General features: G+C 44.3%; 1 protein-coding gene and 1 pseudogene across 2 annotated transcripts; both read right to left on the minus strand.

Moving 5' to 3' along the window:
* Window positions 1-209: 209 nt before the first annotated feature.
* LOC125530620 (LRR receptor-like serine/threonine-protein kinase EFR) lies at window positions 210-3,774 on the minus strand. 2 transcript variants are annotated; one of them, XM_048695009.1, is made up of 3 exons: window positions 3,428-3,696; window positions 881-3,336; window positions 210-795 (listed from the first exon to the last, which is right to left on the minus strand). In XM_048695009.1, exons 1-3 carry the CDS (start codon window positions 3,505-3,507, stop codon window positions 422-424), a joined length of 2,910 nt encoding a protein of 969 aa, XP_048550966.1. In that variant the 5' UTR covers window positions 3,508-3,696; the 3' UTR covers window positions 210-421. The 2 variants fall into 2 exon arrangements, with proteins under 2 accessions (XP_048550966.1, XP_048550960.1); XM_048695003.1 differs by having other exon boundaries at window positions 881-3,774.
* Window positions 3,775-10,874: 7,100 nt separating this feature from the next.
* Window positions 10,875-11,013, minus strand: LOC125533320 (annotated as a pseudogene).
* Window positions 11,014-21,523: the final 10,510 nt, after the last annotated feature.

The raw sequence follows: 21,523 nt of genomic DNA on the forward strand, positions 1-21,523 counted from the left end.
GCAACATATGCGCAAAAGCAAGTTGCCGATCCAAACCCAGAAGCCGACGCCTGATTTCTTGAAACCCGAAGGGATCGAAACAAATCTAGAAGAACAAGGACCAAGGACCATGAAAGTTTTTCATACAAGTGACTTGCACGAATCAATTTTCATATTAGTGTCAACCCTAGGTTTTAACGAAAGTCCAAAAAGGAGATGAATAAGGGAAGTTGCTTTGAACGGATTTCATATCACCAAGAAAAAAATATATGTAAGCCTTGATCATCAAATTATGGAGCAAAAAGCGTGTAGCACACAACAAGAACAAGAACAACAACAACAACAAAAACAACAACAACATCCACACGTGTAGATGATTATCTAGTGCCGTTGATGGATGTTCTCAGAGTAGGAACAAGACAGATACACAAGTGCAGATGATTTACCAATCCACACTCTCTTTCGCTGACATCCTTTTGGTGTATGCCACCTTGATCTTGTTCAATATCGCAACCACATCGCTCATCGTCAACCTCTCGTTTGGCGAATGGCTAGAACAGAGCAAACCCAACTCAAATATCGGTACAAGAAAATCTTCATTCAAGTCGCAGATGGAAGGCGATGAGCCTTGCAGTAGATGGCTATCCACGACGTGGACAAGATTTGCAGGAAATGCCTGACGAACCCACTCTCTAAGGGTTAGTTCTCCCACAAACATAGAATCCATAGGTCTCGTTCGAGTGAAAACTTCAAGAAGCATGATTCCGTAGCTGAATACATCACTCTTACGTGATGCTTTTCCCATAGACCCATATTCTACACGAGAAAAATATGTAAAGACTCTAAAGAACAATTAATGAAATATAATTAGCAAACAGTATAACAAATTTTAGCAATGTACCTGGTGCCATGTAACCAACCGTTCCAGGCATGCTAGCAACAATCATCGAGTTGTCATCACCTAATAGCATCTTTGCAATGCCAAAGTCCGCCACATGCGCCGTCAAGTCCATGTCAAATAACACATTGCTAGGCTTCAAATCACAATGCAAAACCACCTCGTGGTGCTCATGGTGGAGATAATTGATTGCCAATGACACATCGAGCATGATATCCATCCTCTCCATGAATCCTAGGTACATTGCGCCATCATAACGATGTAGCAGTGTCTCCAAGCTGCCATTGGGCATGAACTGAAGAACCAATGCTCTAAAGTCCATGTTTGAACATGTGTTGAGTATTTTTATGAGGTTACGATGCCGCACCATGCGGAGCACATGACACTCGGCCTCAAAGACTCTGATGGCATGGTCAAGCTTCATGTCAAGAACCTTTATTGCAACAACCAAACCATTACTAAGTTGTCCCTTGAATACTTTTCCAAATCCTCCAGACCCTAACATGTTATCATCATTGAAATTCCGAGTGGCATGGGCGAGGTCATGGTAGGAAACTAATTGATGGCTTGTGGCATCTACCACATCGCCGTGAGCTTTGAAATTCTTATGCTTCTTTTCAATCATTAGGTACAAAAAAATAGCAAGGGCGCTACAAGTTACCAGGATAGCTGGGAGTAGAAATTTGAGAAGAAGACTACTATAAGGGTGGGACTTTTTATGGCAAGGAGAAAATCCAAGACGTTGAGAACCACAAAGCCCGGTATTCCCAATGAAAGATTGTGTCGTGAGGTTTGAGAAAATACCTCTCTCGGGTATTTGACCTTCTAGCTTATTGTAGGAGAGGTTCAACATAGACAAGTCGGTAAGGTTTTCAAGGAACATGGGAATGACACCAGTGAGTTTGTTGGAGGAGAGATCTAATGAGGTTAAGCTAGTTAGCTTATCAAGTGTGCTAGGAATTGAACCTTCGAATGAGTTGTGTGACAGAATTAGGTAGGTTAGCATATTAAGTTGACCAAATGATTCTGGGATACTCCCGTTCAAGGAATTGGATGAAATATCAATTTGGTCGATTTGTCTTGGCCCAGCAACATCATTTGGCAGAGCACCAACTATTGAATTATAAGAAAGATTTACTTGGATAAGTTTCTGAAGTTGGAATAAGCTTGCCGGTAGTGTTTGACTTAACCTGTTATTGGACAAGTCAATGTATTCTAACCTGCTAAGATTACCAATGCTATCTGGTATGGAGCCAAATATTTTGTTTCTTTCAAGAAATAGTCGTTCTAGACCCAAAAGCATACCCATTTTTGTTGGCATAGGGCCTAAAATATCATTGTTAGAGATATCAAGCAACACAAGAGTTCCCATCATAGTGATTGATTCTGGAATTGAGTCAGTGAGTTGGTTGTATCCAAGATCTATCAGTTCAAGGCTACTTAAGTTTGAAATTGTTGATGGAAGCCTACCTGTTAATTTATTTTGATTTGCAATGAAACTAATTAACTTTGTTGAGAGATTCCCCACATGGTCTGGAAGGGCACCTATGAAAGAATTATAGTTCAGGATAAGGCGTTCAAGTTGTCTACATCCAGAAAGAGCGGACAAGAAGCCCATGCCCCCCTCTAATTTGTTGTGTGATAGAACAAGCTTTTTCAAAGCAACAATATTTCCAAGTGTTGGCGGTACTGAGCCAGACAGTTGATTATCCATAAGAAGCAAATATGAAAGTTTCTGGAGTTTTCCTATTTCTGGTGGAATATTTCCTTTCAAGTTGCCAAAAGAGAGCTCTAGTACTGTAAGACTGCTGAGATTGCTAAGAACATGTGGGATTGAACCAATGAGGTCATTTCCCCCCAAGGAAACTATTTCAAGGTGCGTCAATTTAGCTAGCCATGTTGGCACAACATCCATAAAAGAATTGGTATGCAAATAAATCTCTCTCAAGTATTGGCATGATGCAATACCTTTTGGAAATTGACCAGTAAATCTATTTTGTGCGAGAGAAATAAATTGCAACATAGGGAGGCTGAATGTTTGATTGCTTGGTATTGGCCCGGTTAGGTTCCTATTGCCAGCGAGTGCCATGACGTGTAGTCTAGACATATTGTAGATAGCTTCTGGCACTAGGCTGGAAAGCTTATTGTACTGCATGTCTAAGATCTCAAGTATGGGCAGGGAGGCAACACCATCTGGTATAGGACCTGATAGACTATTGTTTCCAAATTTGAGGTACCTCAAGGAAGGAGTGTTGTTGAACAGATAAGGTGGTATTTGCCCACTCAAATAATTTCTTTGTAGATAAATCTCCTTAAGGTTGTTCAGATGCAGCAACAACCCTGGAGGTATCTGGCCCGAGAGTTGGTTGTGCCGTAAATCAAAGACCTTAAGCCCTGCCAGGTTTCCTAGGCTAGGAGGAATGGCACCTGATAGGCTATTTTCACCTAGAAGGAGATATCTGAGACGATGTAGATTGCCAAGATCAGTTGGGATGGAGCCAGTGAGGTTGGCGCTGGTGATGTCTAGGAAAGAAAGGAAAGAGAGGTTACCCAAGAGAGGAGTGATCGGTCCATGGAGGGATCTGTATGGCAGTGACAGTCCAGTGACCCTCTGTCGGCGGCGGCTGCATGTGACGCCCACCCAGTGGCAGAAAGAACTCTCCGTGGTCCAGTTTTTGGCAAGGATGCCAAAGGGGTCAGAAAATTGGACCTTGAAAGATAACAAGGCGGTGCGATCAGCATCGCTGCCGTTGCCGGCGGTTGGACTCGGAGAAGAACATGAGATGAATGAAAGTAGTAGGAGTAGTAGTAGTACAGCCATGGAAATGCATGCCGAGGATACAGTTGCCATGTTAGCTAGTTGTGTGGGTGTCCTTGTATGTCGTTACACCAATGAAAGTATGTTGAATTTATACAGGTTGGGAGCGCAACTGGATGTGCTAAATTTCTGTATATATTTTACGTCAACCCAACTGTAGCGTTGATATTAGTCGTCTTGCGGTCATCACACGACACAATAAGCACTTTTAATTCTAGAGCTATCATAACCTTACCTGAGTGACACGCTTCTGGTCATATTAAAACTAATAGAAAAAGACTCCATCTCAACGAAAAAGATCATTAGAAAAAGATGCAGAGGAAAACCCATGGCCATTTGTTGTTTATCATTTATTGAGAAGAAAATCTCTGATGTATACTCCCTCCTTTTCAGTTTATAAGGCTCAATTCAAAAATCTCACCAACCAAGGTAGATGATGAGTGGTGGAATACTTTTTGTAGTTTGCAAAAGCACCCAATTAATCTTTTGTTTTTCTTAAAAAAATATGTTTACCAATGTATTAATTGCAATGCATGCATGCATAAAGTACATGCATTGGTCAATTTTCTCTTAATACTTGCATGCAATGATTTAATGCACCTTGGAATCTGAACATGTGAGGGGAAACAACCAAATTAAGCTCATAAAACGGAAACAACTCAAATTTTGAGATAAGCTCTATAAACCGGAAAGGAGCGAGTATATGTTCATGCAAGGTGTTTGTTAACTTCAAGTACTACCTCCATTTCAGTTTACAAGTCCTACGCGTAACCTAGATTACCAATTTTATCACCTTAATATAAACTATACAACACAAAAATTATACGATTTGAAAATAAAACATCTGAAGTTTATATTGATATATTTTTTGTAATATATGACTTATATTAGGTTGGTCAAATTGACGACCTAGAGGCACGCGCACGCCCTGTAAACTGAGAGAGGGATAGTAGCTTATATGCACAACACTTTGTGTATGAAGTGAATACGACTCTTGGGAGCGTCAAAAAAGAATATGACTCCTTGGAGTCGGAGTGACTAGCAGGTGACTCTTTGTCTTGCTAATGAAATGAGACCAGCATATCTCTCCTTCCACACGTGGCTAATTTCTACGGACATGCTTACCCGCTGAGAAAAAAAATTGCACCAGAAAGCCTGAAAAAAATAATTCACAAATAATATGCTAGTACCCATGTCACTCTAGGACTTGAAACCAGCTCGGTTGGTTCCACCATAATGAACCGAACCATCTAAGCCAGACTTAGTTCACTCCATTAGAGGAAGTTAGGGCCTAAGGTACAATGTAGAGAATGAACGCCTAAATCAAACCTTTTTCTGAAGGAGAGTAAGAAAGATTCAGCCATTCCAATTAAAACCCCCTAATGAACTCTCTTCCTCCTTAACCCCATCACCGGCTTGGCTCTCTCACACTTGCTCATCCTTCCAAAAAGCCCCGAAGTCCTAGATCGACCCACACACCATCAATATTTGTCTGGGTATCTCACAAAGATCCTTTGAAATTTATATAAACGATAATTTGAAAAACTAGTGCTGAACTCATGCTTTGCCGCAATGTGATTTTCTGCTCTCTCTCTCTCTCTCTCTCTCTCTCTCTCTCTTTGTACACATTTAATAGTTATTTTTTTTTCTCTTGTGTTCAAGATTTTGTTGCGAAGACATCTTTTATTTTTATTCACAAATGTTTCTTTATGAACCAGACAGACAATGTTGTAAAAAGGGAGTTCGACGTAGAGCCTATCTCTCTTTACTAGTCGATATTAATTAGGATGTTGTCCTATAACCTCCGTCACAGGTAAATTGCTGATAGATGCATGGGAGTGCCATGCCCTTTAGGGAAGTCTAACACGAAAAGTTGAGAGTGAGATGCACACATACCCTGCTCGTTCAAATTCTAACAGCATCGGTGAACTTGCATGCATGTGCCGGCCCTTCTATAAATAGGGCATAGCTGGGACGCTATCTTCCCAGACAAAGCTTGCAAAGCTCCATCGAACTTGTTATCAAGAAGCATAGAAATGGCTGCAAAGTACCCACTTCTCCTTGGCGTCGTATTGGTCGCTCTCCTGCTCGTCTCCCAGGATGTAGCGCATGCAGTAGGTGGTATGCAAACTGATACCGCAAAACTGTTAAGAACATGTAGTGTTGCTAGTTAATTGAATAATTGAATAGGACATATTGCTAAGTTGTATGCAGCCTGCAGGTGCTATGTCTATATGTATAATAATGACATTCTTTTGCATCCATGCAGAAGAAACGATGCCTGCGCAACGTCCAGACGGGTATAGTGGATATGGGCCTGGGTACGGTGGTGGCTACGACAACAACGGCGGAGGAGGAGCCGGTCAAAATGGTGATGGTGGCAGCGGCTATCCTTGAGGTGAATATTGTGGGGTGGCGGTCAAAACGGTGTCTGTCACTCTAGAAACCAAATATATATGGTCTGTATCCATATATCAAATAAGGAGCGTCTTCATCTGCTCGAGCGTTTACTTACTAGCAGGGACGATATGATAGTATTGCGAGCTAGTAAATGTATGATCACTTGTGTATGCATGACATATGCTGACTTTCAGATATGGTGGCAACAGTCATGTGTACATGTATTTGAACACATATCCATAAATGGGACAATTTCATGTTAGTTTAAGTTCAAACAAATCTATACTAGTTTAGGGCATTTCTAACCGATCCCCTATAAAATAAAGGAATATCCGGCCTAATAAACCTTACTGGGGTATTTATACTCCATTAAGTTTTGGTCGGTTCTAGCCGATCCCCTAGACTTAGCAAAATAAAACATAAATTTGCATACATTCAATTTAGCTTCAACCGAATTTTGCATAAATTTAAACATACGTTCAACATAGTCTTGACAACCGAACATTAAACATAAATTCAAACTTACTAGTAAACTTAAACTACACTAGACTACTCATCGGCCATAGTGGAGGTTGAGCCAATCCTTCCTCGACAGACCATCGTCGGTGAGACATGGGTCCGTGCCGGTGCCATCGTCATTGCAGTTTGGGAAGATGCTCCGCCACTCCTTGACGTCAAACTCCTCCTCCCCGCCGCCCTCCTTGCTGAAATATGGCTTGAAGCGTATGCCTAGCAGGGACGCGTTGCGTGTTATATATAGCCATAGGCTAGGGTTTACAAGATTCGGTAGTTGGTTAGGCTTGATCCTCAAGTTAGCTATCTACAAGATAAGGATCGAAGCTTAAACCTAACTACCAGATTACAAAGTTGACCATGCACGCAACATCAAGAGTATATACGGTTTTATACGTACACAACCGTATATACATACAATATATTCTAACACACCCCCTCAATCATAACTTCACCAAGTTGAGATTGTTCTTGAACTCTTCTACCTTGCGCCATGATAAGGCTTTAGTGAAACCATCTGCAACTTGATCATTAGTGGGAATGAACCGAATATCAAGAAGCTTCTTAGCTACCCTTTCTCGCACAAAGTGATAATCTACCTCAATGTATTTGGTTCTAGCATGAAACACTGGATTTGCTGATAAATATGTTGCACCAATGTTATCACACCACAACCGTGCAACAGGAGAGTGATTAACACGTAGCTCATTCAACAAGGTTTGAACCCATATCAACTCTGCCGTGGCATTAGCCAAAGCTTTGTACTCAGCTTCTGTACTTGATCTTGATACAGTAGCTTGTTTCCGTGCACTCCATGATATAAGATTTGGTCCAAAGAAAACAGCAAAGCCCCCTGTTGATCTTCTATCATCAGGACAACCTGCCCAATCAGCATCAGAGAATGCACTCACCAAAGTTGACATTGATCTTGTGACTTTCAACCCTGTACTCATAGTACCTCTTAAATATCTTAGGATTCTTTTCACTGCTGTCCAATGTGCAAAGGTGGGAGCATGCAAGAACTGACATACTTTATTGATAGGAAAAGATATATCAGGTCTTGTAAGTGTTAGATATTGCAAAGCACCTACAACACTTCTATAGTTTGTAGAATCTTCAGCACTTAAAGGCTCTCCTTCTTCCTTAGATAATTTTTCAGAAGTTGAGAGAGGCATATTTGACACTTTGCAATTCATCATACCTGCTCGTTTTAGCACATCTGACACATACTTTTCTTGACTCAAGACTATGCCATCTTTAACCCGTTTTACTTCTATTCCCAAGAAGTAGTGCAAATCACCAAGATCTTTAAGAGCAAAGTCTCTCCTTAGATCTTCAAGCAATGCCTTGGTTGCATCCTGCGATGAGCTTGCAACAATAATATCATCAACATATACTAGCATGAAAATGGTGATTCTGCCTTTTCTGTAGAAGAACAGTGATGTGTCAGCTCTGGATGGCCGAAAACCAAGTCTCTGTAGTTTTACACTCAGCCTAGAGTACCATGCTCTAGGTGCTTGTTTCAAACCATATAAAGCCTTATCAAGCTTGCATACATAATGATACTTGTCCTTTACCTCATACCCAGGTGGTTGTATCATATACACTTCTTCCTCTAGAACGCTATGAAGAAACGCATTCTGCACATCCAATTGATGAAGACTCCAATTGTTTGATACTGCAATGGACAGAACAAGTCTAACAGTAGCTGCTTTCACAACAGGGCTAAAAGTATCTTCGTAATCTATACCATATCTTTGTTTAAACCCCTTTGCAACTAGTCTAGCCTTGTATCTGTCTATTTCTCCATTTGCCTTTCTTTTAATTCTATAGACCCATTTGCAGTCAATTAAGTTTCTACCCTTTGCTGGAGGAACTAGGTGCCATGTTCTATTTTTCATGAGAGCATTATATTCCTCATTCATTGCATTTTTCCAATTTTTATTTTCCAATGCCTCTACCAAGGTATTTGGTTCTCCTGTGACAACAAGACCAGCAAAACGACGCCCATTGTCATACCTGACCGTACCGTCTGTACGTACTTTTGGTTTCAAAATACCATGCTGAGATCTTGTTCTTGGTGGTGACGCAGGAATCATCGCAGAAGGCGACTGCACAGAGGATCTGGAGCCCTGCACAGCGGATCCAGAACCTGACCCGGCTGCACCAGATCCGAGGCGGATCCTGTCGCCATCGCCAGCGTCCGCACCTGGGCCGGCAGCAGCAGATCCAAGACGGATGTTGTCGCCCTCTTGCGACGCGCCTGATTGGCCCGCGTCACCATGCGGAGGGGACCGCACCACTTGGCGTGTGGAGAGCGGCGCCTCGCTGCTTGTTGGTCCACCTGACCCTGAGTGCACGACAGCGCCTGTGCCCGCGGGCCCGCGAGGGGACACGCGTCGTGGCGACGCTGGATCGCCCGCTCCCGAGGCTGATGCGGTGCGAATCCCACCGTCTGGCGCGGCAGGCGAGGGGGGATCTTCCCCGGGATCGCCGCCTGCTGGATCCGGCGCAACACCTGAATCTGCATCGTGTTCCACGCCTGTCTGCTGCATAAAATCATAGCCAAAAACAGGATTTCCACCAAAATTCACAGCAGGATTTTTATGAAGATTAATCGAAAGATCAGCTGTATGTTCACCCCCATGATCAAGAGGTTCGGATGGAGCAGTTTCAGTAAGAAGAAGAACTTCGGAACGAAGAGGAACGCCGGCATTTGGATTTAGTGAGGCAAATGGAAAAATAGTTTCGTCAAAGATGACGTCTTGAGAGATATAGACCCGTCCTTCTTTGACATCGAGACACTTGAACCCTTTATGGAGATTGCTATAGCCAAGGAAAACACATTGTTTTGAACGAAACTCGAGCTTCTTAGCATGAAAGGGTCGGAGATTTGGCCAACATGCACAACCAAAGGTGCGTAGGGCATGGTAGTTGGGTTTTTCATGAAACAATTTTTCCAGAGGAGTGTCAAGATTAATCACCTTGCTAGGAGTACGATTGATAAGATAGGTGGCAGCTAGAAAAGCCTCGTCCCAAAATTTTAAGGGCATGGAAGCATGAGCTAAAAGTGAGAGACCCACGTCCACAATGTGCCTATGTTTTCTCTCGGCTGACCCATTCTGTTGATGGGCATGTGGGCATGATACGTGATGTGTGATCCCTACTTGACGAAAGAAGGAGTTGAGGCGCTCATACTCACCGCCCCAATCCGTTTGCATGGTGATAATCTTGCGATCAAAAAGTCGTTCAACTAGTGCTTGAAACTCATGAAACACTTTGAAAACTTCTGATCTATGTTTGAGGATATATATCCATGTGAATTTGCTGAAATCATCGATGAAACTCACATAATAATTTTTCTTATTAATTGAATCTCGGGCAGGCCCCCATACATCAGAGAAAACTAGCTCTAAAGGAGCTTTTGAAATACTACTAGAATTTGGGTAGGGAAGTTGATGGCTCTTGCCTTGTTGGCAAGCATCACACACTCCCTCTTTATTCAACTCTTTGCTAGAAAAGGAAATTTGATTGTGTCTAAGAACATGTTGAACTATTGCCGAAGATGGATGTCCTAAACGATCGTGCCACCTCGATGGAGATATCTTGGTGGCGCCAAGTGCATGTCTGCCCGAGCTTATTGGAGCTGGTGATAGGGGATAGAGCCCGTTTCTACACCTGCCGTGGAGGAGGCTTTTCCTCATTGCCTTGTCCTTGACAAAGAAAAAATGAGGATGAGTTTCAAGAAACACATGATTGTCATTGGCTAGACGATGAGCAGAGATCAAGTTTTTAGTGGCTTTGGGCACATGCAGAATATTTTTAAGGTTGGCACGTTTACTTGATCGTGTCCATTGTACTTGTCACGGATGGTGAGCTTGTCGAGCTCGCTGGTAATGTGGTCTGTTGCACCTGAGTCCACATACCAGTTCGTGTCCACCCCGTAGGAGGAGTTGGTGTTGACGGCTGCTGCAGTTTTCTCCTTGTTGAAGGAGACATCAAAACGACGATAGCACTCCATGGCCGTGTGATTCGGCTTGGTGCAGATTTGGCAGAAGGCCTCAGGCAAGTCGTTGCGGCCTCCTCCATTGCCGCGGCCGCTGTCGCGACCACGTCCGCCGCCTCCATTGCCACGGCCGCCTCCATTGCGGCCACCGTTGCCACCGCAGCCACCACCGCGGTTGGATCCACCACATCCGCCGCGAGACACGGCGTTGGTAGAGGAGTGGGAGGACTGCCCTCCGCCTTCAAACATGGCCAGCCTGCTTTCAAAGCTGATCAGCTGCGAGTAGAGCTCGCTCACCTTGATTTGCTGGGTGCGAGCGCAGATCGTGGAGACGAAGGACACGTAGTCGTAGTCGAGTCCCGCCAGGATGTAGGACACCATGTCGTCGTTAGTGAGCGGCTTGCCCACCGAGGCCATCTCATCACCGAGCGCCTTCATGCGCCTGATGTACTCGGACATCGTCGAGTTGCCCTTCTTGGTGGTGGAGAGGGCGATTCTGGTGTTGACGACATGCGCCTGAGTTTGGGAGATGAAGATCTCCCTGATGGCTGCCCATGCTTCGGCCGCCGTGTCATAGTGTGCGACCTGAACCATAACAGGAGCTGAGATGGAGTTGAAGATGAAACTCAGCACCTGAGAATCTCGAGCCTTGTTGGTGTCGCATGCAGGGTTGGGCACGTCCGTTGGTTTGCCGTCCTTGTCGCGGAGCTTCTGCTCTGGCTGCTCCCGATCTGGATCGAGATAGGAGACGAGCTGCGCCCCACGGATGGCTGCCATGGCTTGCGCGCACCATACCAGGAAGTTGGAGCGATGGAGTCGGTTGGCTATGGGGATGAGGGCAGGCGCGGCGACAGCGGAGCTTGAGGATGCCATGGCTACGAGAGATGTGCTTTAGAGGAGATAGGCTCTGAATACCATGAAAGATGGCTTGAAGCTTATGCCTAGCAGGGACGCGTTGCGTGTTATATATAGCCATAGGCTAGGGTTTACAAGATTCGGTAGTTAGTTAGGCTTGATCCTCAAGTTAGCTATCTACAAGATAAGGATCGAAGCTTAAACCTAACTACCAGATTACAAAGTTGACCATGCACGCAACATCAAGAGTATATACGGGTTTATATGTACACAACCGTATATACATACAATATATTCTAACACTTGCCACCCTCCTCGCCGCCTCGCACCTCGTCGTCGGAGATGACGATGACCTTCCCTCCATTGTCAGGGAATATCGCCCACTCCGCCTTCACGAGCTTGGGGTGCTGGCGGCGGAGGTCCTCCATGTATGCCTTGTCGGCGGCCTCCTTCTCGAGGCACTACCGAGCCTCTCGGTCCTCCCGAGCCATCGTCGCGCTCACCACCCCCGATCCTGGCGGATCGAGGTGAACCACGCCCTCCCAAATGGGAAGTAGAGTCGCGCGGCGGAGCCATGGAACCGTACTTGCCACCGGTCATACTCCATCGCTGTGAGCTCCGCTATCTGGAACAACCCGAGCCACTTTCTCTTGTGGGTCTCCCGGTCGGTGATATCCGCCACCCATGTCCCCCATGACCGTTGCCGGATGCTGAGGTATGTCCTCTGTGGCGGTCGCGGCGGAGGGAGCTCCAGGAAGTCGGTGAACTGGACATGAGCGGGCGGATTGGGCAAGCGGCGGCGGCTCAAAGATGCGCTGCTCGAGGACGAACCATGGGCGTGGCAGCGTAGATCCGAGCTGCGGATTGGAGGGGGGAGCTCCAGCCATCGCATCCGGAGAGGGTGCGGTGGGGAAGGGTGGGGGTCGTGTCAACGGTGGGGCGAGGGCGGAAGAGGAGGCAGAGGAGGGGAAGAGAGGGCGAGCTTTTGTTACTCGGTTGCCGAGCGGTGGAGTAAACATAGGGAGATTTGCCGCGGCTGAGTATATTTTTTTCTCCAGTAATGCCGGTTGGGGATCAGCTAAGTGTCGGTTAGAGAAGTAAAACTGGGATTTTAGTCCCCTAATTGGTTATTGAGGACGGTTAGAAATGCCCTTATGAACATATCCCCACGCCTCTTATGGACCTGACGGGTTGGAAAGCTTGGGCACTATAAAGGGTTAAGTTTTTTTCTTTGTGACTTTTTTTAAGAAAGGAGGGATATACCCGCGGCCTCTGCATCTGGGGATGCATGCATCCATTTTATTAATTATTCACAAAGATCTTACAAAGTAATACATCAGTAATTCTGAAGCCACCATATTGACAAGACCTGTCGCTACTCCTATCCACTTGATGAAGGGGTGCCGAATGTCCGAGTCGGATATCAAACAGACATCGCACCAAAGCCTAACATATAAAGTCGGATGCCCCAACCAATCCACAATGCCAGGACTGGGTCACACACCGGTCCGGTGCACTCTCAAAGGCCGCCGCCACTGTCTTCCACCGATCCATCTCCAGAATAGGTACTGATTCACCGACCGTGCCAAGCCTGTCGTCGACGCCACCACGGCGTCAGACAACACCACCATCGTGCACGTATCAATCCACACACGTCCATCGCCGAAACTCCACAACCCATGCCGCCAGGATCCGCCGTCGACCTTGCGGTAGATGTAACACCGCTCCTCCACTTGTCCCCTCCAGCCAGCACTTGCTCCAAGACGATGCCCCCGGGAGGGAGAACGACACTGAGAGTTGTCATCGTCCGATCCAGGAGACCCAGATCTAGAGTTTCCCTTGAAGCATCTCGAGCATGATGACGCAAACTGCAACGACAATGCCTCGACAAGGAAATGATATCGGAGATGCCGCCATCATCCGCCATGAACGTAGTCAGCGCGATTTTCATCGGCAGTCGCTCCACCAGACCGTGTATCGCCGGCGCCACTGGTCCATTCAACCGGAGCAAACTCAAGAAACGATGCCCTCGAGAGGGACTCAACGCAAAAGCACTGCCATCGCTCGATCCCAAGGAGATCTAGGGTCTCCCCGGAGTTGCCCGCGCTGTCAAGGACGAGAGAATGGTTGAATCCCAGCGTGATCAAAAGAACCCGTCAAGATCCACCCAGTTGCTGACATGCCACAACCTCCATCGCGTCGTCCGCAACATAGTGAGCATGACCGGGAGCCAGCCATCGGACATCACGGACATGTCCAGACACCAGCCTCAGCCAGATCTGGTCGAGGCCAGCGACCCTATCCTGGTCATGGCCGCAAGCACGGAATCTCCCGGATCTGGCCGGAGATCGCCGCCACAAGACAATCCTTGACCTCGACAGTCGATCACCGCTTGCCGAGTCCCGCCACCGTGCACCCAGATGCGCATCTAACTGGGCGCCACCGGGCCTGTCGCCCACAAAGCAATGGGGAGGCCGCGAGAGATGGGCCCCGCCGCCGCCGTCAACCACACGGGCTTCGGCTCGCGGCATCCTCTGGCGACGGCGGGTGGGGAAATAGGAATGGCAGAGGCGGTTGCAGGTAGAGGAATCGCCCTTGGTCGCCCTAGTCAGAGGCAAACGAGGGAGTAGGAATTTGTGGTTCATCTCTTCTCCAAGTGTCGATTCACTTAAAGTCTATGGGATTTGGCTAAGTAGTGGCTCCAGCTCGAGAACATTGACATATCCATGTGCTATGCGTTGTATCAATGCAAAGAATTGTGGGTTAACTCGTCCGACAAGAGAATTTCAAATAGGAAAGGCATGACTTCACTAACTGCGCTCATTAGTTGGATTATTTTGAGTGAGAGGAACGTGCGTGTTTTCCACCACAAGTCCACACCACCGCCAATCGGGTCCAAAGCTTGGGTACAATAGTTGCGGAAGGGTGCGGCACTTGCAGTTGCGGGGCTGTTGTTGGGCTTGCAACTAGCCCGCCCACTCTCCAGGCGCCTCCTTTGATAAAATAAAAGTCGAGTTGCAACCATGTTGGGGGACATGCAGTTGCGGGGCTATTGTCGGGTTTGCAACTGGCCCACCCCCTCTCCCGACGCCCCCTCTGAAAAACAAAAGTTAAGTTGCAACCATGTTGAGGGACATGCGGGGCTGTTGTCGGGCTTGCAACGCCCCCACCCCCTCCCGACGCCCCCTTCGACAGAACAAAAAAGTCAAGTAGCGGTCGGGTTGGAAGACATGTAGTTGTGGCCGGGTGCGACATTGCAGTTGCGGGGCTGTTGCGGGCCTTGCAACTGGCCCGCCCCCTCTACCGGAGCCCCCTCCGACAGAAGTCGAGTTGCAACCATGTTGGGGGGCATGCAAGTTGCGGGCAGGTGCGGCACTTGCAGTTGTGAGGCTGTTGTCTGGCTTGCAACTTGCCCGCCCCCTCTAACGGTGCCTCCTCCGACAAAACAAAAAAGTCCAGTTACGGTCGGGCTAGAATACATGCAATTGATTCAACCTACTGATTCTCTACTTAATTCAACCTTCTGATACCCTACTTAGTTCAACATGTAGATCTCGATAACTATAGTGACACGAGATTTGTTTCAAGGAAAAAAAAAGAAAAGGCAACTTCTTCTCTATCAACCCACGCTAGAAAAAATAGGGCATATAAACACGATGAAAATGTATTTTTGTGTAATACATGAATAAAATTAAAACAAAAAACATGTAGAAAAGACAACAAGTGAGAATAAAAAATGTCCATGCTTGTCAAAATTAATGTATCTTCTACAAAACTTAAATCTTCCAAAGATGAATGATAAAAATAGATAAAAGTAGAAATAAAAGTAAAAAGAGACAAATAAAACATATTAAAATAAATACACAAAAAGAGAAATAAATAATAAATAATAAAGATGGAAAAAAACTAGATAAATACGCGTATCTTCTTTCTGTACACACAAGCCTAACAGAAAAACAAGAAAGAAAATACAAAATATTTACGTGGGATACCTATTAAGAAAATAAGTAAGAAAACAAGAAAGGAAAAATGAGAAGGACCACAAACCGTAGCCCACAGCCCACGTAACGGAAGGCACCCTGCCAGCTGCCAGCCGCTCAAATAGAGAAAGCCCAATAGGTTTTGAACAACGGGAATACATCAGCGACAAATACAGATCAATCGAATCGTATGGTTAATCCTGTCGACTGAGACTTCACTAATTCTCAGTCGACTGAGAATTAGCAAAACCCTTAATCGGGCTAAAGGATAGCCTACCAACTATACTTTACAATGTCACTCTAATTTGGAACGCCTTCTTCTCGCCCATCAGCTACTCAAGATCATTGCAGCAATTCCGATCTTGAGCTTCTCGATGGTGATGGCGGACAACAGCGGCTGGAGTGTGGCGACGGGTCTATATACTATAGTCGCAGCGGTAGGTGGTGGCGGCAGCCATGCTGCAGCCGCTCAACCTCTGGTTCAGTTCCGGATCGCAGTGGTGCTCCTGGTCTTGATCTGCATCACGTGGACGCCCCGGGCGGCAACCCTGGGCTTGGAGGTGGCGGTCATCTCCTCCGTCGGAGGTGGTCGGGCTGAGGCTGGGTGGTCGGATCTCGAGATCCGTCATCTAGTCCCAGACGCGAGTCGGGGAGGCATAGTTGTCGGTGAAAACCGAGTCGATGACGAGCGATGGTGGCATTCTGCGCTGTTACATTGATGAAGGCATCGTCGTGTAACTACTATCGACCCACTCATGCTGCTCCGGGGGAAACCCTAGGATCTGGTCTTTCAGATTGGACGATGGCGACACTGCAGTGTTGTTTCTCTCATGGGAGCGTCGTTTGTGGAGTAGCACTGGAAAACGGAGGCAGGAGGTGGAGAGGATTCGTCTTGCACGGAGCTCCGGTGGAGATGTCAAGTCATGCCTGGCTGACAGGTGCTATGTTGTGTCATGCTTGTTTGGCAGGTGCTACGCACGACAGATCTTTCAGAGACTCCAAGTTGTATTCGCTGGTGGTACTTGGCGGCATGGTGCTGTGGTGTATCAGCGGCGACCACGACATGCTCAGAAGTTTGCACGCAGGGATGTGGTGTTGTTGGGCGCCGTGATGACGTCGACGGATGGCCAGACTGACAAGGATAATGCAGATCTCTTTCCTAAAGTTGGGTTTGCGGTTTGATGATGATGGTGACTTCTAAAACGTGTGCACGTGGTGTACGCTTTTGTTTTGCTGCACCGGCTATAGGTTCTGATATGTTATGTTGATGGATCGGCGATGATATCGATTTTAGATATGGGGAGTGAGAGCACTCCACATTATCGAGTTTGTAAGTGTGAGTGGTGTCTTCAGATGGCTTGATGTATGTTCTTGTCATACCTTTGTTGAATAATTAATAAAAATGATTGTATGCATCGATTGATGCAGAAGCCCAGGGTTTTATATTTTTTCAAAAAAGTAAACTCTAATTTGGAACCCTTGTAAAATAAACTGTATTTTCCTTCTTAATTAATAGACGAGGCAAATCTTATGAAGATTAGGACGGTTGGTGATTGATCCTGCGGAGAGAAAACACAAGCAATAGTAACCATGGTTAACTTTTTTTAGGGAAAGTAACCATGGTTAACTATTTAGTCTTCTTTTTTTTATGAGGGGAGGTTAACTATTTAGTCAGAACTAGGATGGTGGCCGAGGGGAGAATATGGGCGACGGCGGGCCTCCTAAAGGCTGGTGTGGATGCCTTTCTTATTGCGCTAGCGGTAGGAGGGGAACTTTTGGTCTATGGAAATATATACACCCTATATATATAAAAAATTAGCAATTCAATAAAAGACCAAAATGTTTTTTTGAAATAAATTTGAGCTTACATTGTACTTGTGAGAAAATTTTCACAAAAAGAAAATCCCTCTTTAACTTCTTTTCAAAAAAGACAATTTTGACCAAAATAGTGTGAATAGTGACCTATAATAGAAAATATTTTTTTCTTTTTCGCTGTGAAGTCAACCCTGGTTATTTTTTCGTGGAAATTTATATACTAGTGCAAAAGTAAGTTAAGTTTATTCTAAAAAAAACTTCTGAACAATTTTGACTTTTTGCTTAATTATTAAAAAAAAAATCCTCATATAAGGTGTATATACAACCAGGAACCAAAATGTATTTCCCGCTAGCGGTACACCTTGACGAGATAGGATAGCGTGTGTGTCAGGTAGACGGTGGAGTTGTGGTTGTAACTAATGTTGTAACTGTTAATGTGGAAGGGTTCTTTACCCTTCCCTTATTTCATATATAGTACACACACTCGTACGTATTTGAGAAAAAAAAAAGAATTAGGATGGTTGCCAATTGATACTGCAGAGAGAAAACAATATTAACCATGGTTAACTAGTTAGTCAGACTACTAAAGTCTAAGCTTAGGAGTGGTAGAACAAGATGCTCAATCATGAACTATATACTACTCCCTCCATTCCAAAATGTCGACCAACTAGCTGACGATGAGGAAGAGGATGGAACGAACAGTTGAGCCCCACTTCGGTACATCCTCCCTCACTAAACGTATAAAGGATAATATAGACCTTTTGCATATCGTACCCGCTTTGGTGGCGCTGGTTATAGGCTTTGTTCTAGGCTCTGCCCATTTACCTCCCCCCCCCCCCCCCCCCCCCCCCCCCCCTTTTTTTAGCTTTAAAAAGTTATTGCGGCACTTTAGATCCGAGCTCAATACCTCCAGGTTTATTTCCTACCGCACCTATCAGCTCGGATAGATAACCGTGGATAGTTCCATTTATTCTTTGTTCTTGTTGTCTACATTTTCGGTCTAGCTTCTGCATGGTCTTTCTGTGTGATTTTTCTTTGGTTTTTTTATGCACAGTTTCCTCTCGTTTTTTTCTATTCTTTTTTTTCATTTTCATTTTATATTTATTTCCCTACTTTTTATGTTTATTTTCACGAACATTCTTTTTAATTTGTGAACATTCTAAAAATTCGTGAAACATTTTTTCAAATCCGCAAACTTTATTTAAATTTATGAACACTTTCCAAACATGGACAATTTTCAAAAATTTATGAAAACTTTAAAAAAATTATCTCTTCAAGAATTTTCAAATTCATGAGCTCTTTCCAAATTCATGGTATTTTTAAAATTTAAATTCAAACAATTAAAATTTACAATTTTTTTACAAACTTGTGAACTTTTTAAAATTCATGACCTTTTTATAATCTAACTCGTGAACAATTTTAAAATTCGTGAACATTATTTCAAACTTCTTAAAAGTTTCAAATTCATGAACATTTTACAAAGCAACCAGGCAAAGCGAGCGAGCGTGCGAAGTCGCGGCCCACAGGCATGCGCGCGAGCGTCAACTACCTAACCAGCACTTAGAGCACTGACTAGGAGCTCCTCAAATAGACCACGCCACGCACAGAAATTTCTTCAAAATTTCAAAAATATCACTTTTAAAAAATAAAATCAAAGAATAAGAAATGCTCGCATTTTTAAAAAGTGAACAGAAACTTCAGAATAATATTATGTCATTCAAAATTCTTCAGAATGTGAAAGCAAGAACATTTTTTAGAAAGAGCGAATAAAATTTTGAACACGGACATTTTTTGAACAGGCCGATAAGTGGCCGGACATGTCGCAACTTTCATACGGTGTCGGAAATCGTTCAAACTTGGCATGGATGCCTACAATGAGTAAGCCCACCTGTTGCAAAAGTTAAGGTCATTTCAAAGATGTCCAAAAATATAGCGGGTTCAACAGAGAGTATCCGGGTAGGCCAGAAGTCTCTGTCTAACATATTTGAAATGACCCTAATTTTTTTCTCATGGCCTTGTATGGCCAGTCTAAAGCACCATGTCAATTTGTTTTAGTTTCGACAAGTTTTTTTTATCATTTTTTGGAGTTTTCTCGGTTAAATAAGGCTAATAATTGGTCGGACGTGTCGCAACTTGCATACGGTGTCGGAAGTCATCAAACATGGTATGGATGTCTATCATGGGCATGCCCACCTGATGGTAAAAGTTGAGGTCATTTCAGGGATGTCCACAAAAACGTCATGTTTAACACATGGTGTTCGAGTAGTCCAGAAGGCTGCATATGTCCGTGCCAAGCTGCCGCAAAATGTTGGGGTCATTTATCCATAGTCCACTAGTTGACATGAGTGTGCTAGACTAGGCTACACATGTGCATCCGTGAGCATGTAGTTTTTCCTTATTTGAATGATTTGGTTATTTGCAATTTCCGACATTATCAGTCAACATGAACTTACTCATATATCCCAACCATTTTTTTTGAAATTTGTCAACAACATTGGAATATAAAATTGTGCATGAAACTTTTATAAACCTGAACACCTTTTTTCTAAATTGTTATTAAATTTCCAACAATTAATGGTGAACACAAATTGCAAACCACGTATTTTCTTGAACCACAAATATTTCTTAAATTTAGGTACAAAAATACGAAAACTGGAGCATTTGTTGGAATTCCAGAGCATTTTATAAAAAGTTTAAAGAATATTTAAAAACAAGAACATATTTTGGTATTCCAAACCATATCTCAAATTTTTAAACATGTTTCAAAAATAATAATAATAATAAAGTTCAAAATTAAGACAAATGAATTAACGAAAGAAGGAAACTGTCGTTGTAGCGAGTGAAGCTAAGGACCCGAGTGGCCAAGCCCACGCCAAGTAGCGAGTGGAGCTCGCTCGGTGCACGCTACATGGGTTGAGCCGGCCACGAATGCCCAAACTGCGCGAGCCTTTCGGTGGCCCAAAGCGCCCAATTTAGTCCCACCCCGTTGAGCTACGAAATTGGGGGCACAGAGCTCTGTTATATAATGCGACGGAGTATCGTCTATATCTATACTAATATAAAAAAACCCAAATAGGCCGAGCCAAACCATCTCGACCGTCAAATCATATTATCTAGCGGTTCAAATCGCTCCAATGTTGAACACCAAACACGTTTAACGCTCTAATTACCCACCGATGCCACCGGTTTATAAACAAGTTTTGACTCAACGCTATCCCTTGAAATCTGTCATGTAATTAATATTCTACCATTCTCATGAAAAAGTAATTGATATCTTACCAAATACCAACGTGCAACCGATATATCTGATCTAATATAAGATGCAACTAATATCCTGAAGGAAATATGCCCTAGAGGCAATAATAAAGATATTATTTATTTCCTTATATCATGATAAATGTTTATTATTCATGCTAGAATTTTATTAACCGGAAACTTAGTACATGTGTGAATACATAGACAAATATAGTGTCACCAGTATGTCTCTACTTGACTAGCTCGTTAATCGAAGATGGTTGAGTTTCCTAGCCATGAACATGAGTTGTCATTTGATTAACGGGATCACATCATTAGGAGAATGATGTGATTGACTTGACCCATTCCGTTAACTTAGCACTTGATCGTTTAGTATGTTGCTATTGCTTTCTTCATGACTTATACATGTTCCTATGACTATGAGATTATGCAACTCCCGTTTACTGGAGGAACACTTTGTGTGCTACCAAACGTCACAATGTAACTGGGTGATTATAAAGGTGCTCTACAGGTGTCTCCGAAGGTACTTGTTGGGTTGGCGTATTTCGAGATTAGGATTTGTCACTCCGATTGTCGGGGAGGTATCTCTGGGCCCACTCGATAATGCACATCACTATAAGCCTTGCAAGCATTGCAACTAATGAGTTAGTTGCGGGATAATGTATTACGGAACGAGTAAAGAGACTTGCCGGTAACGAGATTGAACTAGGTATTGAGATACCGACGATCGAATCTTGGGCAAGTAACTGATAGGTCTCCAACATATCTATAATTTTTGATTGCTCCATGCTATATTATCTACTATTTTGGACATTATTGGGCTTTATTATCCACTTTTATATTATTTTTGGGACTAACCTATTAACCGGAGGCCCAACCCAGAATTGCTGTTTTTTGCCTGTTTTAGGGTTTCGAAGAAAAGGAATATCAAACGGAGTCCAAACGGAATGAAACCTTCGGGAACGTGATTTTCTCAAAGAATAAGGCCAGAGAGGCTTGGACCC

This window comes from Triticum urartu, chromosome 1 (genome assembly GCF_003073215.2).
Source record: "Triticum urartu cultivar G1812 chromosome 1, Tu2.1, whole genome shotgun sequence".
Classification (NCBI taxonomy): Eukaryota; Viridiplantae; Streptophyta; class Magnoliopsida; order Poales; family Poaceae; genus Triticum; species Triticum urartu.

Bases quoted from the DNA above. Each gene is read 5' to 3' on its own strand.
- LOC125530620 (XM_048695003.1), bottom strand. From the start codon at position 3,728: ATGGCAACTGTATCCTCGGCATGCATTTCCATGGCTGTACTACTACTA. The intron at 796-880 runs GTACATTGCTAA...TTTCTCGTGTAG, and splicing joins GGTTGGTTACATGGCACCAG to AATATGGGTCTATGGGAAAA.